This window comes from Cavia porcellus, unplaced genomic scaffold (genome assembly GCF_034190915.1).
Source record: "Cavia porcellus strain 051 isolate PalLab524CR breed Dunkin Hartley unplaced genomic scaffold, mCavPor4.1 scaffold_14, whole genome shotgun sequence".
NCBI lineage: Eukaryota > Metazoa > Chordata > Mammalia > Rodentia > Caviidae > Cavia > Cavia porcellus.
The window spans coordinates 69,859,229-69,883,571 of record NW_026947497.1 but is presented as its reverse complement, the minus strand read 5'-3'; the positions used below and the strand labels follow the sequence as shown (position 1 = coordinate 69,883,571).

Sequence of the window (24,343 nt, the reverse complement as noted above, 5' to 3'; positions counted from 1 at the left end):
CCAGGGCCTGACCTTGAAAGAATCCTTGGGACTCGAGACCTTCCTGTGTCTTTCACTTCCCTCTGGTCCATGCTTCCAGATTTTGGCTCCCTTATCTCAGGCTAAAGAGACAGGATTGACCAGCCATGGACGGAAGTGCCAAAACTGTGGGCCAAAAGCAAACCTTCCTCCTTGTATATAAGCTGATTATCTCAGGGATGGAAAGCTGATGAGTAATACATATTATATACACATTCATGAGAATATTTACATGAATTATATTTATGAAAAAGAGAAAAAGTAGGTACATTTTAGAAACCTGGGCAATACATAAATAAGCCTATCTCCCAAAATCTTAGCAATAACTGCTATCAGTGTATGTTTCCATTCTCATTTTCATTGTCATTTGCTTTTCTTCTTTTCTTTTTGACATTGGAGATTGAATCCACAGCCTTCATCCTAAGCTACATCTCTAATCCTTTTTATTTTTTATTTCGAGGTAAGATCTTGCTAGTTCACATTTCCCAGGCTGGACTTGAACTTGTAGTCACCCTACATCCACCTGCTAGGATGCTCGATGTGCCATCATACCTAGTTTCTCTCTAGATTTAAAAAAAAAAAAATTATGCATAGGTAGTTAATATGAATGAAACTATGTACATAAGGATATATAATGAACAGACACACATATATTTACAGGAAGACACGGTGAGAGAGAGAGAGAAAGAGAGAGAGAGAGAGAGAGAGAGAGAGAGAGAGAGAGATTTTTAGGTGGTCAGAAGAATAAGATGATTGTCTTACAAGAGATTACCTCTGTAGCTAACCCCCCTTCACAGCTCAGCATTATTGTTAATATTGTTTCACTTTTTGCAAGGGGAAAAGACAGCTGCAAGGTGGCTACCCAGTTTAAATTCTCCAACCCAGCAAGTGATGCAAGCAGAATTTAAATGAATACCTTATATATTCATTCAGAGTGAGACCAGTGCCAGAACTGAACTTGAGGCCTCTACTGAGCTATACTGCAGCCTCTGAATATCTCAAGAGGAATTATTTCACAGGTGTAAAGTTAGCAGCAAATGTGTCATGCCGTCTGAGGATGTGCGGTTCTCCTCAGCATTTTAAACCGCTGCTTCTGGAAATCTGCTCGCACTCCCAAAGGCAGTCATGGAACCGTCACCCACCAGGACAGAGCAAGAGAGGCTTCCCTCATTCCTATCTTCGACACAAGACATGTCTACAGGGGTTATATCTGTAGGACAACAATAATTCTGAAATGATCAAACTTCCAGAATTCAGAACCAGTGTATTGAAACCTGGTATTGTGTTCTGAGATACGGAAGTCAGACTCCATGATGATCCTCTGTACTATGAAGTGATGATCACGGAACCGCATAAGCAATCCCATCCCAAGGGCCCCTCTCATCACTTGGTACCCAGAAAACCAGCAAGTGTCTGTGCCCAGCCTTACCTTTACCTCTACTATTAAGTGCATAATCACGAAGTTAATGACAGTAACGGGGTAAAGAGTGATGTGGGACGCACAGTATGCGTCACAGCAAAGGAATTACCTCAGCAACTAACCAGGCTAAAATGTGCTATCTTGGGAGCAAGTCAACAGCCCACTCACACTACCCTTTCTTTAGGGCTGGGGTCAACAGGTTAAGTACTGGCTGTATCAGTTACTTGAATTAAATTCAACTTCTGTATTTTTCAGGAAAACTCATCATTCAGTTTGCACCAAATCAAATTCCTTGCCCTTTCAAAGTCTATGAAGGACCAGTGTCTATCAAAGAGCTATGACTTTTCCCAAATCAAGTATAGATTTAAATCAATAGCCTGAAGTAAAATAAGAACCGTCAAAATAGCATGAGCCTGTTGTTCAAGCTGGGGCCTAACTCAGCAGCTGTCTGTGCTGGGGTTAGAGACATTCAAAGGACAGACAGAGCTCAGTCTGGTTTCCTTCCATGGCCTTTGCTGACAGCTTGCAGTGTAGAACTGATGGCCCAATCTATCCCCCTAATGTGGCCAATCAGAAAAAGAGGCAGTTTGGCGGGGGCATGTGAGTTGACGGAATAGATGAGAATTGATTCCTAAAACAAAAACAACTGCTCAACTGTTTTAACGCAAAAACAACTGGTGGGAACCCATTTCTCAGCATTGCTCAATCAAGAAGTCCACGTCATCAGCAACACTAGTTTAATAAAAGCCCAGCTTTGGTGCTATAATTAGACTGCCATTCCAGCTAGTGGGTTTCCAGGGTAACCATGCTATTACCACAGATGAAATCTACCTAGCAGCACAAAGACCGAGGGCTTGGGAAGCGCTGGCACCAAACGGGTCAGGAGTTTAGTCTGAAGAGAGCTATTGTGACACTGTATTAGTTACCGTGGACAGGATTCAAAATCCCAGCCCTGCCATGCACTAGCTCTGTGGTTTGAGGAAGACATTTACCTTTGCTGGACTCCTCTTCACCCCTCCCAGGGACAGAACATGGTACCTGTCTCACCAGGTTATACTGAGAATAAATCACAGAACTTAAAACAGTAATGGGTCCATTTTATTTATTTTAATGAGTCCATTTTAAACCCTGACTACGTTTTAAAAACAACAACAATAATGAAGCTCAAGTATGACAGATGTCTTGAAGGCTAGATATGTAGAGGTCTAAACAAGAAAAATCAGTTGCATTTAAAAAAAATTATCATCTTGATGGGAAAGCACCTTGCACGCTTCTAAAAGGAGCCTAAAATGGTTTACACAAAGCAGGGTTGTCTTACAGTGGTGCTCCTGTTCATTCCCATCTTCGTGGTCCTGATTTCTGGGAATACGCAGCCTTGTCGGAAGCAATTCAGCAAGACTTAATTGAGGAGGGCCACAGCCTTTCAGGCCACAAATTAAGGCTGGGGAAAGGTCCCTGTGCAGAGTGTGACATCTAATTGGAATGTTTCATCGTCATAAACACAGCAGACCCATTTTAGCACGCTTCCGCCTGGGGGAAAAGACTCATCTGCCACGAAAGCAGCCACTATGAAGTAAGAGGGGAATTTTCCCTATGAATCAAAAGAGAACGAGGGAAAATAAATATGCTTTAAAAAAGATTATTTGGCTCTAGTGTATGCCTGTCACAAGGTAGGGGTATGCTTTTGTGATGGTTGCTGCTATCAGAAAAGGTACCTGGAGTTGAAGAAATATCATCTTCGATTTTAAACTTTTCATGCTCATCAGGACTAACCCCTTACCCCCACAGCCTGGAATTAAGCTGTCCAAGGAAAAGAAAAAGAGAATAATATGTACCTGAGCTCATATTCGCAAAGCAGAGAACAAGATAAAGTTTGAGAGCAAAAACGCACATAAAAAAGAAAAAAAAAAAAAGTTTCTGCTGTCCTAAGATTAAATGCTGAGGCAGGAAGAGATACTATTCTTGAACCAAGTGAGAAAAGATGGTGAAGTGCGATATTAAAATGCAGCACACTGGAATAAGTTTGCCTCTATAAAAACTGTTATGTTCTGTATGTGATTTAAATTAATGCCTGTATTTGTGGGAGATAAAATTAAAATGGAGATAAACGTCGCCAGCTTATAGCGTGTTCTCCGGAGCAATAAATACGACAGTGAAAGGTATTTTACATTTCAGTCACATCTATCCAAGCAGGGAGTTCAAAGCACTTGAGGAACGTTTGTTAATTAAATGCTATAATAGATTTCCGAGGAACCCAGGCGGTTATTATATGCCTCTGTTAAAAAGAGACGGGGTGGGGGGAGCTGAGTGACCTAGGGTCCCACATGTGCTGCAGGAGGGGACTTCAGGGGCTGATGGGTAGGCTTTCTCTCCAGCTCAGCTCTTCTCTTCCTGGCAGGAGCCCCTCAAGAAACCTCTCTTGAACTGCCCACAGCACAGCTCTGATGTCCCTGTTTATCAGCTACCTCAACACAGGCTGCAGTTTTAGCTGGGAAAAAGGGCCGTGATTTTGATAAGAACAAAATTCTTCTTTCTCTCCCTACATTGCAAAAATGTGTCATGAAAGACCGAATCATTTAACCTCAAGTATGAAATCTGCCTAAAATATCTATTAGCATCACCCCTTTCTCCCCCTAGCAGTAACTCTTCGATCCTATCTTCCACATCCCTTCTAACCCTCCGGAGCAGAATGCTATCAACTGATCACCAGCTTGCTTTTCTCTTAGTCCAGTGTAGCACAGACAGAAGGAGCACAGTCTGTGTTCAAAACTCTGCTTGACACAAAAGAAAAAAAAAAAAAAAAAAACTCCCAAAACAAAATCATGCAAGGTGTGTTTGCAAAATCAAATTGTGTATTGATAACTGATACTAACAGTCACTATATTCTCCCACTTTTTAAGAGGTTAAACACTTTCTAAAATGTAAAGTTTAAGACAAGGTGAGGAATATCCCCGCATACACAGCCAGCCCCATTAACTGAGACAGTGCTCTCTGCTCAGATGCCAGGTTAGGCTTTCCTGGCTAGGATTTTGGAGACGCGGCAATAGCAGTCATTTTTTGTCCCAATCATTTTAGGTTGATCCAGAAAGAATCATAGGAAGTCTCAGGCATCACCTAACCCATTCTCTTGTTTTCCACAACAGAATTCCCAAGTATATTGGTTTTTTCCTTTTACAGTTTAAAAAAAAACATGGGAATTAGATAGAGCATCATCTAACATATTCACAGCTTCAGTCTGCAGAATTAGGTTCAACTCCCCAGTACTTTAAAAAAAAAAATCACTCCAATCCATTAGCGTTTGTATTACACATCAAGAAAACAAAAACAAAGTACCTGTTCCACTTATTTTATGTAGGTCAGCCTATTCTTTAGGCCTTGTTTTCTCTCTGATATAATCAAGATTATAATAACATCGCCGAATGGACTAAAGGACACTGTCTATAATGAAAATCACAGTATTGTCTGACAGATAAGAAGTGTTCCATGACTGCTAACATCATTAATATTATTGTAAACTCTGTGGTCATCGTTGATTCTCCTCTCCTAGGTCTCCACACACTGCTTTCCAGCACCGTTGTGGCTAGGGGGAGCCATGAGATGCTTAAAGGGCTCTGAGAAAAAGCAACAAGTGTTATCCAGCCATGAAAAATAATTCTCAAGTGCACCTTTCCTCCGAGGTGGAGATCAGCAGTGTTTACAATGGTACCTCCTATTATACTGACTTCCAGAGCTATGGGTACCAAGCATAAGCTCTTACTCAGTACTGAGGGTTGCATAGTATTTATTACTGACGTATTTCCTGGGATCTGCTGGCTGATATTCCTGAAGCATTCTGACTGACACTTTCTACACATCTTATAATAAACTTCCCCTTCTATCTTTCAGTTAAAGTATATAATCCAGAGAAAAGGGGAGGGTGCATGTATTTAGCTGGCAGGAGTTTCCAACACAATGGTGCAGTTACTGAGCTAAATTCTTCAGACTTTGGTAAATCTAAAATATTTCTTCAGTGCACTCAGATTCAAAGGCCCTACAGCCCCTTAACTCTAAAAAACAACAATTACCAACATTTACCTTCACCCCAATATTGATGAGAAGTCTAACATTTTCTGAGTACTTAATACAAGACCCCATCAAATCAAAGATGCCACAGATTGTAAAACGGACTATTAGCCATATACCACTGAAAACACAGATTAATGAAATTTAAATTACTCATAGTGCTTTTTTTTTCTTTTCTTTCTTTTTTTTTTTTTTTTGTCTTTTTTTTTTTTTTTTGTCTTTTTCCTTTTTATCGGTACCAGAGATCGAACTCACGACCGCCTGCTTGCAAGGCAGGTGCTTATGCCGCTGAGCTAAATCCCCAGCCCCTAAATTACTCATAGTGCTTTTTAATTAAAATTGCTCTTACATACTGTTGAAAATAATTCTTTATACATAGTATTTTTATTTATACACAGTATTTTTATTAAGATATATCACACTTTTGGAGATATAAAAAGAAATATGTATGTGAGAAAAGCTAAAATATTCCTATCATTCTTAAAAGTATCTTCCCATTTGTAATTGAGCTCTGTGGGTCAATTTTCAATTAAAAAAAATCAGGCGAGCTCTCTATTTTCCCCGTAGGCTTGTACTCTGAGCTAGCAAGAAGAGTGTCAAAATTGGGGTCTGTTATTGTCACCAGGATTTTCTTCAATGCCACCAATTCTCAGAGTTTCACCAAACTCCAGCAAGTGTTATCAACACACACAGACAATGACAACCACATCGTGACCGTCACCTGACCCACAGTGATTACTCAGAAATGTTAAATATGGGAAGAGATACGGGCTCTAGAATTGCTGTCATGTAAGTACGTGAGAGAGATAGTGTTTTACTGATCTTGTGATCCTCACAGCTGTAAGAGGCAGGCACTGTATTCATACTGTTAGTATTTTTATGACTGAAGCCAGGAACCGAGGCATCTCGGAGAGATTAAGATGTGCATTGTATGTCACACGGCTGACTCAACATTTAGACATTGAGAAGTTTATCCTGTTTAAAACAAACCAAAGGGAAGTTGACCCCAAATGACTGCCAGGGTATTGTTTAGGTAATTACTACCACTGTATTTTTTTAGATATGCAAACAAGGTAGCAGACTTTGGGTCCCCTTTTTTGGTGGTCGTGGGGTGCACATACAGTGAATACTAACCATAATATCTATGCCTACAAGTGTGTGATAGATCTTAAAACACATTCCCATTACTTTGTTTTACATATTGGTGGCTGTGTTTGTACATGGGTATTAGCGTTGTAAAGGCAAAGAAATCCCCACTATTAAATATCTGAAGGCCAAAGTGTGCTTGATTTTCATGGAGCATAAAATTAGACTTAATCTGTGCCTAGAGGGAAAAACCTTACTGAAAAAGTATAATGATTTTTTTTTAGCAGTTCTTTATCTCTTTTCCTTTTAAAAGGACAGTTAGCACAAGTGAACAATTACTTAGGAGGTACAATACAAAGCAGGGAGCCTAGCTCTTTATTCACTTATCAAATGAGTATAATAATTTGCTATAATTCTCTCTCCTGATTATATACAGTAGCTATTTCATTCCCTAAATAATATCTTACACTTTTTTTAAAGAGTTGGTTAAATTGCTTAGGAGGAGAATATTAGGCTCAGTTTCTTTGAAGGGTAATATAGTGGGAGTTACTGTATAATTATCTCTCTCGGGCTTTCACCCACTATACAATGGCGTCTACCGTATCTATTGCTTTCCTGTTGAGAAGTTGAGCTAATCCTACTAACTAGCACACAGGAAAATTGAGACAGGCGGATTTTATTTTTAACTTGGGGCTGAAGATAAGAGAAAGAAATACTAGGACTGATTGAGTGTTGCATTTGCAATCTTTATTTTAAGGCATTTCAGATACGTGTGCTACTAAATAGGTACAGCAATTCCAGCACTACAATGTCTTGCGTAGCAGCACCCTCTCTGAAATTCTGAGACCAACTGACCTTTAAGCCATTCCACAGCACAGTCACTTTACACCTGAAAAATTCGATTCTATTCTGAATAGCAGGGTGGGCTTTATTTTATTTTAAATTGATGTGTATTATAAAAATGCCAAGAATTTCATGTGTTTCATATATATTAAATTTAAAAAATCTATCACTTCCAGTAGAAAGAAGTTGAACAGAAACCCTTTAACAAATATACCAGGATGTCCAGGGATATTTTCTTGTCTGATGCTCAAATTATCAGCCAGGCATAGGAGTACATGCCTGAAATTCCAGAACTCAGAAGGCCGAGGCAGGAGGATTGCAGAGAGTTTGAGGACAGCCTGGACTACACAGAGAGCTCAAGGTCAACCTGAATTACATAGCAAGACCCTGTCTCAAAAAAAAAAAAAAAAAAAGTATAATGTGTCCTGCCACTCCTCCAAGATAGACACATAACACATGGTGGGCCTCGAACAATGTACACGGCTCATGTACACATGACCAATGGCTGACGCAGGGTGTGGAACTTTTACCCATTTTTACCCCAAATTATGAACAGAGAGAACTATTTTCATGCAGAAGTTACAAGTTAAAAGTTCCAACAAACTGGGTTATATTCCTAAATTAGTGAGGATATCAGTTTGTTGTTACTCAAAAACAAATTAGCCTTAGCCAAGTCAGCATTCGTTTCAAAACTGCCACTACAGGTAAGTCAGTGGAACCTACCATTGGCCTGAGAATGGGGAATAAATATAAACAGGCATGTGATTTCTCACTGTTTTACATAGACTGCAGCAATGATTGCACAACTCCACAAAGACACTACAAATCAGTGAACTGCAGAGAAAACGGAGACTGTCAGAATTTACAATGGTAAATTGTTAATTTATATTGTATCGATTGTTAATTTATATAGTTAGGCTTCAGAGCCAGAGGGACTTGGCTCAAAGACCAGATCTGCACCATTACTACCTCAGTCTTTTCTACCTCTCTGGGTCTTCATTTGTCTGTCCAGAAGATGTGGGGCAATGAAAGCCTGCCGCGAGAGGTTATTGTGAGAATGGAAAAGAATTGACATAAGCGACGCAGTAAGTTTCCAGTAAATATAGGTTATCAATTCATATCTTTTATAGTTTCTTACCGCTAGAAATAACTTGTTATGGCTGCAAAAAATGACACGGAGAGAATTCCTCCTAAAATCTTAATTGAATAAGTACTATCCTGTATGGTATAGGTCCACACTTATGGCTTTCATGAACACCCAAAGGGTTCTCCATTTCAAGTACATCTACTTATCTTCCTAAAGCTATCCTTCAAATCTCTTCTCACAAACCTTCAATGCTCCTGTCTTCTTCCAGCCTCCTTCCCCAACTTCCCCCAGACGCCTGCAGAACAAGGTACACAATACACAAAGTCACCGCCTTGCCGTGAATCCACTTGTAGGTTTCCCTTCCCTCTCCATTACCAATGTGCTCTTTGAGCTATATTCTTTCTCCAGCACACTTACTCCATTCTCCAAGTACTTTGAATTTCTTATCCAGTTGGAAAAAAAAATTCTTTCACACATATCTTACTCTTACAATGGCAGTCCCTTCTGCCTGGACTAATGTGGAACCCATTGTTACCTGTGTCACACGTCACATCCTCCACTGGCCTCATCCTTCTTTGTGACCTCACAGTAAGACACATGCATCTCTCCGGAGCTACACTGGGGCAGACTACCCTTTGGGCTCTGTAACAACTGTACTTTCTGCACTTTGCCACATTCATTAATAAGGTTAAGCTACTATGCATTATCTAAGTCTCACATCTGAACCTTAGTGTTTTCTTTGTACAGGGAAACTCTCCCTGATTTTCTTAATGGCATCAAGTTTTCAAGTACCTCACACTTCCCTAAACAATCTGCTTAGAGATGAACAGTTGTTAGAACCCTTCCCTGGTCACTCAAGACTTTTCCTTTAATACATTGCCAGAGTATCCCAGGATGACCCTTATTATTGGTCTACAACTCTGCAGGGAAACTGTTAATGTATTCTTTGTGACATAGCAAGGTTTCATAGAAACGTTGCCAGTATCTATATCCTGAGCACCCAGAATCTCCTTAGCACATAGCAGATGTTCAATAAATATTTAATTGAATGTATTGATCATTTCTTTTAAGTAATTTTAGTTGGCAAACTAAAAGGCAAATGAATTACATCTCAAAAAAGTTACTTAAGGAAAAAAAAACGAGTTTTCACAGTCTCGTTCACTGTTTAGACTCTCAGTTGCTAGGCAGAGATTTTGCATGATTGCAATTCTGTTTGTGGCATCAGGTAACTATAAGATGTTCAAATTTATACTTGCTGAAATTTAATAAAAGTGTTATACAAAACTTTGAGTTAACTTGAACTATTTTTTTTTACAAATTATCAATTTATGTAAAGCTCTTCTGTAGATAAATCGACATTGATATAACCAATTATAAAGCTAAAAATTGCTTTTCCAACCACATTTTACCAATAAGGAATTAACTCCAGTAAAAGATCATGTACATAAGATCCTCAAATCAGGTCTTTTCCATAACCAATATCATTAGTGAGGTCTAACACTGATTTTTCTCATTGTTCAGTCAGTTGTAGTGTTGTAAACATGAGGTAGGCAAGCACCACGTACTAGTGTTGAAAACCCTACTTGAACATAAACAGGTCATCAGTTTTTTACGTGATCATGTTACACAGATGTTGATATACGTAGAAATAAAAATAAATCTCATGGTTTCCTATGAGTCGTTATTTGATGGGCTATCTCAAAAACGAATCGGTACTTCAGAACAGCTGATGTCAACAGAGTTTATACTGAAGAATTTCAGAAGTAGAAAAAAATCACTAATGATTTATTTTATGGAGCAATTCTAGAGTAAGAAAACTTGCCTCTTAAGGATTAGTAGTACTAAAAATTTCCATGTGGAATATTTTAAACTTTTAAAAATTCTCCAAAATCGACACCTAGGAATAAGTATGTGACTCAACTAAATATCACCAGCACTGCACCACATTAGAAATCCAAAGGGAAATAGTTTTGTCTCCTTGTCCTTTAGTGTACTCATAAGGAAAGGAGAATAAAACAATCTATGTGCTGACACATTTCTTTTGAATGCATAAACTCCTCTAAAGCACTAATAAACTCCTCTCAAAATCTTGTTAAGTTGCAGTGAAGAACACCAAAATCTTCTGCTTCCAAGATAAAATCCAGCATCTTTTATTGGAATTCAAAAGTCACAGCTGTCATTCCTTTCCTGAGGTCTGTAGTAGCTATTCCCTTAGCTGGAATCTCACCCTGGTTCATTCCAGTTCTTTCAAAGCATGTGAATTCACTCAGGGAAGCACATACATAGTTCTGTGCATACGTGTTCTCATCTTGATACTGAGATGTTATTTCCAAGGTCAGACCCTTGAGAGAGAGATAAGCCTTGTGCCACTTTCTTAGCACCTTTTATCCGGTTTTACTATGAGTCTGTTTGTGGCTCACTGTTTATGTCTTTACACTTCCTTAACTTCTTGTCCCTGTGAGGTCAGTCAGATAAAGAACCTCATGTTCTAGAGCTGCTGCATTATTTCTAGTATCCAGAGCTCAGTTAACACAACAGGACTCAGACAGAGGTGGGAGAAATGAAGAAAAAAGTGAGTCGCTTGAGTCCACGGTGGAGATCTCTCAATTGTGCCATCTGTAGCAAATCTTCTAGGCTCTGTTTTCTCAAAAGACCCAGAATCATAAGCAAGCTTACTTCACTGTGCAGGAGCCAGTGAGACTGGGGTAGATGTATTACAGACTATGAACATGGGATTCACCGAGGGATGATCACCACTGCAATTTGTAAGACCTCCTATGGGACAGGGTCTCACTTAAAAAGTTTACACATGCTGTGATGTCTTTGATTATTAGACATTTCATCTTTTATTTTTTTGATCACTAAAAAAGAAGCAATTGGGCCCTTATGTCACATGGTTTCTTATATCAATTATAGCATGCACTTTAATCTCAAATTGAACTGAAAAAGAAATGCTTTATAGTCTAGAAATAATATAGTATTATACATTTGATACTCTTTTGTGTGGGTCCTGAAACTGCAGTTTTAATTTTTATTAGTACACATTTGCAGAACATAATGATTACATTCATCATGGGGAGTTGGTACATATGTGTAACGCATTTACACACTCATTTTTTAACTAGGCTCTCATTTAGAAGGTAGGTACTTAATACTACTCATATGGGTATCTCTTTCCTCCTATGAGGTAGACCCTGTAACCATCCCATTTTAGAGATGTGGAAATTGAGGCACCATGATGTTAATTTAATCAAGATTATATAATAAGCTTTAAGGATTATGAAAACAGTCTAACAGAGACCTATAAAATTTCACAGCTTCAATAATAAGAACCCATAAAGTAGTAAGAGCCCTCTTTTTCTACATGATACAATTCAAGTAAGAAATGTTCCTCATTGAACTGTATAGTGTTCTGAGCTCTAACAACAACAACAAAAAGAATTTTAAACAATGAAGTTTTTATGCTTTGTATTCTCTTTGCATTTATCTAACTCAGTTTGTGCCAGACCAATTTGCACTCATTTGGATCTTGCTTTTAAGTGTTGTTAAACCTTTTCTACTTAACTGTTTTCTGTTTTCGTAAGAATAGTGTAAGCTCTTCTGGAGATGACAGTATATCTGTTTTGGGTCTCTTTTTTTCCCATCTGCACCTTCTAAACCTTGCTCTGAGCACATGGGCATTAAATCTATGTTGCTGCCTAATCATAGCCCCAGTAGAGAATTTAAAAAGACACAACGCAAGCATATATTATTGTCAGTTTTTCAAATATGATTAGTGGCAATCTTGGTATAATTTGTGCAGTGGAAGAGCATGCTTTCTTGGTCTGAGTCTTGGGATTAGGTGGGGGCAAGAGGCCCCACAAGTAGCACATACAACACATTTAGATATGTGACTACGATGTGACCAAGACTTGATCATTCAATATGGAGCTTAAACTCCTCCTGATACAAATTTTATATGAAATAAAAATTATTTGGTGACCTTATAACAAAATAGGCAATGAAGCTAATATGAAAATAATTCAGATTGAAAAGATAACACAGTCCTTATTTCAGAAAAAAGATTATGTATGAACTCACCTCCAACTCAGATAATTTATTTGCAGAATCTAGTTCCCACATAAGAAAGTGAAGATATGTGACATGCTAAATCACCTGGGAAATTCCAACATACTTATTAGGAAAAGCAATCAAGGGGTAAGCCCTTTTATATTGTCTTGTAATCATGCTCAGGAAGATTGAAAGGAAATGTAATTGTCTAATTTTCTAATTTTTCCTCATCAAAGACATTAGCTAGTTGAGAAATTATTGAGAATATAAAATTAAAGCTTGCTAATCCGTATTTGTATCAAATGAAAATTCCTGTTAATTTCACTACAAAACCATCCTTCCTCACACACAGCCAAAGAAGTAAAAATGGTTCCCCAAACCCATTTCCAAGCCCAGGGGCCATGGAAGAATCTCTCACCCTCCTCCATCTGTTTTTGGAAGATGGGGAGGATTTCCATGTCCTGGAAAATACCTTGGTTCACATCTACCAAAGCCTGAAAGTTTCTAATTTTGTTCCTTTTGAAGTCATCAAATATTGACTGCTTTTTTCATTGCTTTAATGTCAAATAGGATTTGTTCTATTGGTTCTTTAAATTCCAGTAAGAACCCAGGGAGGCAGCCCTGGCCACCACCTGGAGAACAAAGCCGTAGTCATTCCCCTTAGCCCGAAGCCAAAGGCTGGAGAACCCCAATCTGCTTTCCTTAGCCATAAGGTTGAGATTTTGGTCCCAGCTTGCTTGATTCCTTATTTCTCACCAGCTTCTGAACAGCAGCACAGAAGAGAGGTACTATTTCTGTGTCCCTTGCGGTCACAACAATTAAAAGTCAACTAAACTTGTTCCCTGGATCTTTTTCCCCCATAGCTTTTCCGCTAACCTTGAACTTGGAGTCACTTGCAACACCATTTTTTTTTTCCTTTATAGTTTTGGGGTTGCACAGACACTTGAGAAAAATCAAGAAATACAATCTCAAGGTTCAAATTTAGTTTCAGAATCACACCATAACCTTTTCATGCATCCACATACCGTGTGGCACAACGGAGTTCACCAGAATTCCTTCCCTCGTCTCCCATGCCCTCCTACCCACGCATTATGTCCCTTCCTGCTTTTAAGAAGACTCAGACTATGAAGCTAATTCTTGCCTCCAGGCAGTCAGATCCCAACAGCCCTTCTCTGCTTCGGGAGCTGTGGTCTTCTTTTCTCTAGAACACAGGGAGAGATGCCTAAGCATCACTCTAAGCAAATCTTTCTTATCCTATCTTGATCCCACGTGTCCTTCTTGGCGCTGGCTAATCTCCCATGGCTCCCACTGCCTAAAAACCCTCTTTTTGCCAAGCCTCAGTTTTTGCTGGGAATAAGACAATGACTTTGCTTCAGACGCGTCTCTTTTTAAATCGTCATATTCTTTGTTTACAGAAAATGTCTTGACGGAGATGGAAAAACTGAAGCTTAGAGATAAGAAGTCACGTTACAGAAGGTTCCATTGTGGCTCAGAATGTCAGAAACTGAACTGAGGTCTTCAGCGGGAGTTTTGAGCCTGTCTACTTGAATGCTGCATCTTCAAAACTACCATTTAGAGGAGTTACCAAAACTCGCTGCCATAGAGGAGTGTATGAATGTTGAATCTCTCCCACACCCACAGCTCTATTTAAGTAAAGAACCTCAAAAAGTTGTTTGTTTGTTTTAATAAAGACATCGCCACAGCTGTGTAACAGGCAATTCTGAACTCTGGCCACAACAAATTGGATTGAGATTTAACCAAAACCAGCCCAGATACTCATGAGCTGTGTTGAAGGAAGAATTTCTTACCAATTTGTATTGGAGAAGAACCAGCTAAAATAAAGGTCCAGTACTGCCCAGGGCATTTGAGTGCAACCTAGAGGGAAAGAACAGCTGGTAGCAGGAAAGGAGTGAAGGGTGGAGCCAGAGAGGGATGTAAAGAAACCTCATAGCAGAGGACATGCTATAATGGACAGCCTGTGTCCAGAAGAACAAAGAGAATCATCAAAAAGAGAAATAGTAGCAAACAGGAGGGAAAAGGGGTAAATGTTAAGTCCTTGTCTAATAGAGGCCACTGGACAGGGCATCACTAGGTGTTTATAGGATTTCTGATCAAGTAACAAACTTAGCTACTGTTGTCTCTTTAAGGAAATGTCATGTGTTTAGAAGGCTAGATTTTTGCATTTCTTTTTTTCGTTTCTCTACTTACCATAAACTCTCAACCTCCAAAGTCATCTGAGGTAACTTTAAGTGCGTGTTGGCTTCCTGCAAACTCAAAAAGACCTAACTAACATAGTCCCAAGAAACAATATCTTTATCCTAACAGAAGGCAGACAAATGTGAGCTGGGTCATAATAGTTTATTATGGTTTTAAAAGTAACTATGCCTCTTAACAGAATGAACAAAAAATGGGGTAAAATGGGAAAGGGAGAGAGTTTGTCTCTGTTTTTTGCAAAGTACAACACAGTAGCTGTGACTTTGGAAATATCTGTGCAGACACTCTTCTGCAATTTATAATTCATAAAAGCTATTTGGATTAGCTCTATTCTCTCATGTACTCAACTTTTCAGATTTTTAGCCATTATTAATGACATTTAATATGAAAATCTGGAAATGGTGGACAGAGATAGGGAGGTTCGGGGGATGAGTTTGACTCTCTGGACTTTCATATTATATAGTCAATACTCAGAATTCAACTATATATTTTTTCAACTATATATTTTTAAAGCCTGATTGTTCACAAGCCATGTATCTTAAGAAAGAACAAGCTAAAAATATTTTTGCTATATTTCTATATTTGTATTTTTAATTAGGCTAATTTTTATTGAACTAAGCACCTTTTATAGTAGGTTTTTTTTTTTTTTTTTTTTACTGAATTAAGTACTTAGCAGTATCTCAATGCAGAGTGGTGGCTGTGTGAAATAAACAAAACTATTGCAAGAATACCCTGTCCTCCCACGGTGAGTGTCTGTCTCCAACACACGGTGCCATGGAAAATATCCTCCCTCCCATACACTTAAGTGTCCTGGCCACCAGTATCTGTTTAGACAAGGGTCTAGGCTGGTCTAAACAATCCATCCCCAGGCAACTAGTTGGAAGCCCGAGTCACTAACACAAACTAATACGAGTATTCTAACATTTGGAATGGGAGGATTCCAAATTTCAGTCTATGTTCATGCAGATAGATAAGCAATAAATCTGTCTTAACATTTTTTTAGAATACAGGAAAGCCAAAGTCCACCAATATGACATTAAATGTGTTGCAAATTCCTTTTTACTAACATAAAAAGATAGGAAAAAAGTTAAAGCAAACAATATTAAAAGACCATGTATGATGAAAAATTTATATATATATTTAATACAGTATGCATTTTACATTTATTATATGTGTATGAAATACTATGGGAAGAGATTGGAAAGATGCACAACAGGGAATGGTGACTATCTGGAAAGCCAAAGGGAGATGGGGAAACCAAGGGCACTGAGGGACAAACTTTATGCTCTATTTCATAGATTTCTGACCACTGGAATCTGTTACACAGAGAGTTTACTCATATACTTTGTGCATGCAAATGTGTACACTTGAGTATGCTCTCACACACACATGCACACACACATGTGTACATGCATATTTCAATAATGTTAAAGAACATGATGGCTGCAGTGTGTCAGAGGTGTTGCAGCCTTGGCTGACCTGGAGAGGGGAGAATGCACACAGAGCAGTGGTGAGATTGCCTGCTTCAAAGTCAACAAGACCAGCAGGAAGCCCAGTTCTACCACTTTGGAAGGAGAACTTCATACAACTCCTTCGACCTTGTGTGCGATACCAGGATGATCATGTCTGACCAGACCAATTTCCAGACCTGGTGGAATGGTGCACACAAAGCCTGTCTGAAAACTGATGAGCACTGTACACATTGCAACTGTTCCTACAAGTATTGCTCACCACACTTGACCTCCCGAATTTCTCTGGGGAACAACTGCTAAGTTTGTGATAATAGATCATTTATTTTCAACTCCTCCATTTGAAATGTGCTATTTTATCTTTTTTCTCTCCTTTCACGAAGTTCTGAAATTAAAACAAACATCAAATGAGGCCGTAGGATTGTATTTTATCTGTCACGTTTTGCTGTCATTAAACACACTTGAAATGAGTGGGTTTAGTTCAAATAAAAACTGCTCCCCCTCAGTCTCAACAGACACGAAGGGGGAAAGAACAGGAAGTTTGCACTTGAATTGCGTTCAGAAGTGCGCATATTACATTTCAAGGAGAACATCCATCTGTCAGGCTGACACAGTAATAAGTTCTTTTAATTGTTGGGTCAGGCAGATTACAGATCCAGGCTGTCAATTCTTCCACTGAAGTTTTATTTTGCTATTGGTTGCTTATTTAAAAAAAAGAAACAGAACGAAACAAGTTGTTTTGCTAGCTATTTTTCCATCCTCCTTAGGACTCACGTAAGCAGGCAGTAACTGAGCCCCACAAGCATCAGCTTCTGTGTTACAAGTACTGTACAGCAGAACTCGGCTTTGTGACGATTCAAGACAAAACACGTCCAAAAGTCCTGTCTGACAGGAAGTCCATGCAACAGGGGAGATAAAGTATCCAACTCAATCTGACAGGCCTAAAACTCAAAGATGCTTGCTTTTCCCTTAATATATCTATATCTATATCTATATCTATATCTATATATATATATATATATATATATATTTTTTTTTTTTTTAAAGAGAGCTACTTCACTTTTGTATAAATCCACTTAATTTCAGCAGTTTACCTCTCTGAAGGCTAAAGTAAAAAGAGAAACAGGTGGTCAGGAGACACTGAAAAAGAAATATGTGTGTTTGTGTGCATATGTGCATGTGTGTGTTTTCCACAGGTATACACTATGGAGATTCCTCCAACTTCTCAATCTTAACTTTTACTCCACATAAAACACAGAACCCTGGGCCTCTCTATTCCAATCAGATTCTGCAATTTCCAAACATGGCTTTACTTGTTACTCATTAACAGTTTCTTCTGGAATTTCTTCCTTTTCTACAATTTATAAGGTTTTCACTACATTTCACATAGTCAGTGCTCAATAAAGATCTGTAGAATAAGTGAAGGCTACTCTTGTTTATAATAGTTACTTTCCTGTAAAGGTTTTACAAAACACAATAATCCAGTAAGTTAGGAAGTATAATGTGCTGGAGAATTTGCCAGGGTTGAGTAGAACTGTAGAAATAATCTAGCACAATGCCCTATAAGTGGTGAACTAGCTATTCAGGGAAGGAAAGATATTTACCAAATTCAAATGCTCATTGCAAAGGGAGGGTTTCAAATGTTCTTCTGACTTTTACTCCAGTACTCGTCCTACACCGTGCTGTTTCCTTACATTTTCGAACAATGACAACAAGTACTGACAAGCTCATGCTAAGTATGTAATGCAATGCAATTCTATTAAAGAGCAGGAGAAACATCAAGGCTGCTTATTACTATAAATGCATTTTCTTTTAGAGTGGCTGCCTAGCAAGACAATGCCTAAGAGAAGATATGGTCAGGCGACTAGAGAACCACCTTGGCTGATCATGATCAAAGGTTTCCTCCATACTTTAGCAGAAGTTACCAGATGTTGATAGTACCTTTCAGTACTGAAATAAAATGAGCTTTGAACTTAATGAGAAATTTCAAGTCACAAATACAGTCATTATTTGGTATCCATGGGGGATTAATCTAACCTCCCCATGCCAAATCTTCTGAAGTTCCTTATAAAATGACATAGTACTTGCATGTAAAGCGTGCATATCCTCTCATATATTTTAAATAATCCCTACACTACTTATAATACCTACCCTAATGTAAACGGTATATAAACACAGTAGATATTATAGTATATTTAAAAAGTAATGAAAGGAAGCAAGCCTATACATGTCCAATACACAGATGCAATTTAAAAACACTGTTAGGACCTGAAGCTGCTGGAATTCACAGATGTGGAACCCATGAATATGAAGGGTATATTAGAAAATGGTAGGAAAGTAGATCCTATAGGCTTACGAAAATGTTTGAAAGTTTCACTAAATTCTTGTGCAAAAAAAGGTACATTTGCTTAGGGACTAATAAGTAGGCCAACTGTCCAACTTGGATGGGGGCTACATTTACATTCATATCAAGGTTTTGTTGTGGAAGAAGGAATACTGCTTGAAATCTAGGTCAGGTAGCACTTCGGATAGGATTCTTGAGCTGGTCAGATCATGTCTCAACCAGTTTCTTCATCTCTGAATGAGGGTAATAATCCCCAATATTTAGCAGTTATTGTGAAACTTCAATACCAGTGGATAAAGGAATATGCTTTATAGAATGTACGATTCTAGGTGACTGCAATGAATGATCAATATCAAGAGGAATAAGCAGCCTCTGAAGGACTGTTAGGTAGGCCAACCACAAACGTGAAAACTGGTTACTATTTCAGGGGTCAGAGTCAGAGCATATCACGTTAAAATTCTGGAAAAGGAAGGAAACATAGAAGAGGATGGGTTTCAGTTCTCAAATATTCAGTAACTAAAGCATAACTGAATGGACCTGAAGGGTCTATAAGCTTCTGGAGAGGCTTGAGTTATAGAAATGTCATTTTAAACATGCAGAAGGAATGACTTGGCCTTGGTCAAAGAATAAATTAATCTGAGATTCAGGATTCAAAACCAGGTCTGCAGACTCCCACCATGGCACTCTTCCTCCCACAGCGTGTTATGTATGGGGCAATCCAACCACACATGCATGAGAACCATGCAATGCCGCTGATATCGCAGTGCTGTGGAGATAGATGGGAAGTAATTGGAGGGTTCCCTGGATCACTCGGAATCCAGAGCACTTCATGTGGACCACCGTCACCTCCTGATCAGTGTGAGGCAAGAAGATGTTCCTGCTGGCATGGCAGAGACTAACACCGAAGGAGGAGAGGTGCTTCAGAAACCTCCCAATCATACACAGGAAGGGAAGTAAACCTGTGTGTTTTCTCTCATACAACTCTAGCCACATCAAAAAGCAAATATATTTATTCTTGTCTTACCCCAGAAAATCAGGATCTAGAGAAGAAAGTGTTTTGGGAACGGCACTAGAGTCGCATTTTCTAAAGTGAGTTTATGTGCGGTAAGTGCATTTATTTTCTCTAAGGAGAAGCTGGAGGATTCTGGGTTCCTCTTCTACAGCAAACATTTCTCTTTGTGGCATGGGTGTGGTAAAAGAATAATAAAATATGCATCAATACAAATATACCTAGAGTGGCTGAGGAGTCAGGATGACCCAGACGGAGGGGCTTTGTTTTCCAGCCTGGAGGGCAACAGTCAATCCCTCAAAGCACTGAATCTGGCATTGCAAGAGGGAGAAACAACACGTTCCCTGGGGCTTTCCTTTCTATATGCAGTGCACACATGCAAGCTCCGGGCTCATCTAGCTGAGCTCTTACTACATCATCATTTGTAACTCACGAAAATCAGACTGTATTCCTGGCTTAGTGTCACATCCTGGTCCTGAGTCTTTCTCACTTGGTGCACACCACACACATCGTTTCATGCTCTAATGAGACCCTGAACAGGGTGCATAACACATGCATCCCAAGGCATACTTAGCGTCCAATTTTCACCATCATCAAACAGCCTTATGGAATGCATACATTCAAAAGTGTGTGCAAATCAAGAGCTTGTGATCACACAGCGGAGCAATTAAGAGCTGAATGGAAGGTCAGAGTGTATGTCAGCAGAAGCAATTATTCCGCTGCCCTGACCTAGAACTTTAGTCCAGGTTTCCTGAGAAGAGGCGCAAGAAATAGAACATATCAGCTCCGCTGTGTTACAACGAAGAGACGAAGGCACAGGACATTTTCACATAACTACGGATAGAGACAGACACACCAGAATCCAAGTGGTTCGTATATTAATCTCTGTAGTACCACTTGTCCCTCATTTGAGACAAAAGTCCAAGATCTTTGCTCTATCAAAAACTCATCTCTCTTTTCGTCATGATAAAATAAAAGTCCTAGTGTTCAGGCAAAACAAGAATTATACACACAGTAGAACTCAGACCTACACTCAAATGTAATGTCACCCCTTTGTCCTTACATTTATATTTTAAACTTTGGAAAATAGAAATAGGCAGTTAATTATGCTCTTTCTTTTCTTTTTAATTTAATTTTATTTTTTTGTTATTGAGAATGGAACCCGTCTTTGCTCTCAGCTACATTTTCCAGTTTTTTAAAAAATCACTTATTTATTTATTTATTTAGTGACAAGTTCTTTCTAGGTAGCTTAATTGCCCAGGCTGGGCTCAATCCTAATCTGACTTCTTAACACTGAGCAATCCTCCTGCCTCCTGCAATCCTTCTGCCTCAGCCTTGCAGAATGCTAGGGTTATAGAACTTTGCCTCCAAGTCAGCTTAGTGATCCTGATAACTCTATGCACTGATTTTGTGGAAAAAAAAGTTTAGGGTTTTGGTTCTCCTCATGTGATCCAACTTGTTCAGCAATCATCTCTTGATTTCATAACATTTATCAAGTACCAAGTGTGTGGTGCAGTGGCAAACCTAGAAATAGAAGGATAGAAAATGGGATGTATGAGGGCCTAGTGAGGGAGAGGGGTGTACCTCAAATCCAATGAGAAAGGAGGCAGGCACCAAGGCAAAGCAGGACAGTGACAAAGAGACAGTGGTCAGGAGCATTGTAAGGACCTAGGAGATTAGGGTTTCATCCAGGTGCTTTTGTTACGTATTCATTTGCTCAGAGTTAAGGAGTTAGGTTAGGAGAAAGGCTTGCTTTTGTTGAAGGACCAAAGAACTCAGACAGGCAAGGGCTTTATTGGTCAGGGCTGGAGATGATCTTTCATCCGTGGCAGTAAATATGCATGTGTGCATATGCTTGCACGCTTTCTGCTTAGGAACTGCAGTCATACCCACTCGCTATTTTGTGTTGTCCACGTCAGTTCACTTCTCTGTACTTGTTTGATGGTTTATAACATGAAGTACTGAAACTAGGCCCTCAGTGCTCCTCTCCTCTGACATCTTGCTTTATGTGTAATTACAAACACAGAGAGGAACAGCAGAACACTGAAACACACATTGTGCGGATCTTAAATAATGACAAGCAGCAATAGGTTGGTCTTTGACAAAACCTCAGTTTCCCTGAAGTTCTTCCTGTCTCTCACACTTCTCTCAAGCATGTGAACTGTCCGATGCACTGTGGCTGTGACACAGGTTACACACAGTGTCCTGATGAAAGAGGCCAGGTGGCCACTGCACAGAGCCACTTCCCGTGAAACTTGCTCTCTCTCCTGGAGTCCACTGAGGCAGGGAAGGAATTACTCTACCACTCAGGCAACAACCACTTGAGAAAAGCAAGAGTCAGCTGCTTTTTTGCCACTTAAGGACTGGCCCAGGGATTGGCGCTGGTATCTGCTCCTGACATCTCATTCTGTCCACAGACTCAGCTCTTAAAATACGTCGCTCACTGCTGGAGCTGTTGCTGAGTGCCCCTCAGTCCAGGGCTTGATTCCAATCAGCAAAACTGCGTTGCAAGGATCTAATGCGCAGAATCTTGCTATATTTTGGGTTTGCCAATAGTTCCCTTTATTTATATATTTCAAAGAAGATCAAAGAAAATGAATACCTAATTATTTTTCTTTCCCTTAATTCATGAAGGCACTTATAACTGGCTAAAAAGCATCATTATTTGAACTTTTGGAATTATGAGCCGGAAGAATTAAAAATAAGAGTTCATTGTAAGTTCTAGGTTCCACAAATAAAGAGAGGAATGCCAAGGGACTGAAAATTGCACTAGGTTCTTATATAAAAGCCAGACATGGTCTCTCAGAAAGCTCTCACCTTGGGTAGAGCTATGGGAATGTGACCCGATTACAATGTAGTCAGCTCATGTAATTATTTAAAAAAAAAAAAAAAAAGATAATCAGAAAACACAAAACAAAAAGGACAGAAAAGAGTACATCAAACTCAAACACAACTTTAGAGAGGCACTGTATGATTTCCTGCACAAAAGAAAATAAAAGGCTGACAGTTTCATTCTTAATGATTAGAATTAACAATTATTAGCCATTTACTATGAGCTAAGTGTTTAACTCATTTAATCCTCCTGATTACCCTATATGCACATAATATCACTTGCTTTCTTTCAAAACATGAAACTAAAGACAGAAAATTAACTTGTCCAATCTCAAACAACTAGTAAATACAGAATTAGGATTTAGCCCTGGGCTGTGGAGCTTCAGGCCTGCACATTAACCAGGACTTGGCATGACTTCAAAACCCTGACAAATGGAAAGAAAAAAAAGATGTGAGCAACCAGTTCAGAACAGTGATGAGAACTATTTCCATCAAAAATCTAAATCAAGCGGCCCCATTTGATCCAATAGTCCAGTTAACACAAGCACTCACTCTGGAAGCATGTTTTCACTATACTTACATACATTACCAATTGTCTTTTGGTTCTCTTCCTGTGTCTAGAATCTTTGTCCTGGTCCACATGCTTTTTAATGATTCTATTGCTCTATGAAACAAAATATTAGCTAGAGGGCTTAATCCATCACCTTAGATGATGTTACACGTTCTTAAAATTTCAAAGGCAGACTTTCACATTCCTAAATCTATACCAAGTCTAGATATTATCTTTGAAGTCACTTCTGAAATACACAGTTATCAGCAGATAATTGTACAGTCACTACTTGGAATTCTAACAGACAGTTCACGTATATCCAAAATGAGAGAGATCATCTTTTCTTCCTTTCCCTCAAAATAACAAAAATGAAAGTAAAGCCACTTCGCTTGCTATCTCTTCACATCTCAGCAAACAGCGTGTCTGCTCTTCTCTCTGCTCAGATTAAACATCTCAGAATCATTCTTCTGCTTTCATATTCTGCAGCTAATCTGTTCCCAAAGCTGCTGGTGATTCAATGATCAAAATATGCCAGAATCTATTTCATATCAACTTCTCTCACATCACAGCAAGGGAGACTCACCAAATCTCATTTCTCATTTGTCTGGTTTGTCACAGTAGCCTAGAGGTTATCCTCCACCAAGCTGGAAAAGAGACCTCGAACGTAAATCTAACCATGTGCCTCCTACGCTGTCTCAAAGTTTGAGTCTGACACTTACGCACTGATAAGGGTCCCTGTCATCTGATGTTACTTTTTCCCACTCATTTTAGGGTCAACTGGCTGGACATTTTAGGCTCACATGACTGGACCAGGGCTTCAGTCTTACACTTTCCTCTCTGTAGAACATCCACCCCATATACCATGACATCTCAGTTCAAGAACTCAGTTCTCTTCATGATTCTGGTCACAAACTGACAAGAAAAGAGTCACATTTTCCCGTAAGGTCTACACTGAACCTAACCATTGAGTTTGATTCTATTTGTGACTAGAATCGTGGGCTAAGTTTGTGAGCTAAGGTACCACTGACCTGCATAACTCATACACATTCCAGACATCCCTGCTCAAACATCAGTTTCTCCTACGACTTTCTCTAACTTCTTCATGTAAAAAGTAGCTATTACTTTACTCCAGCTCTTTATGTTTTACCTTGCTTTTGTTTTTCTTGATAACACTTAATTGGACTTGCATGTTTACATGTTTATCTGCTTATCATTCCTCTCTTACAGGAATATAAACTATTTAAAGTAAAGCATTTTATTTTACTCTTAATGATACTGTCACCTTCTGAAAGACAGCTTGCCATCTGACAAACTGTCAATACATATATTATAAGAAATAAATGACTCCTCTGGTTACTC

At 39.0% G+C, this 24,343-nt stretch overlaps 1 protein-coding gene across 11 annotated transcripts in view; it reads right to left on the bottom strand.

Moving 5' to 3' along the window:
- Window positions 1-24,343, bottom strand: part of Lpp (LIM domain containing preferred translocation partner in lipoma) — a 606,732-nt gene that overhangs the window by 263,074 nt on the left and 319,315 nt on the right. The window contains exons 1-2 of one of the 11 annotated variants that reach the window (XM_063261228.1): window positions 8,934-9,444; window positions 8,760-8,811 (exon numbers count right to left, since the gene is read on the bottom strand). The exons of the other annotated variants lie outside the window; for them this stretch is intronic. Of the exons in view, the coding sequence (XP_063117298.1) occupies window positions 8,760-8,811; window positions 8,934-8,938 (57 nt within the window). The 5' untranslated portion in view covers window positions 8,939-9,444. Of the gene's footprint in view, window positions 1-8,759; window positions 8,812-8,933; window positions 9,445-24,343 lie in introns of those variants that run through there. 11 annotated transcript variants of the gene reach the window in all.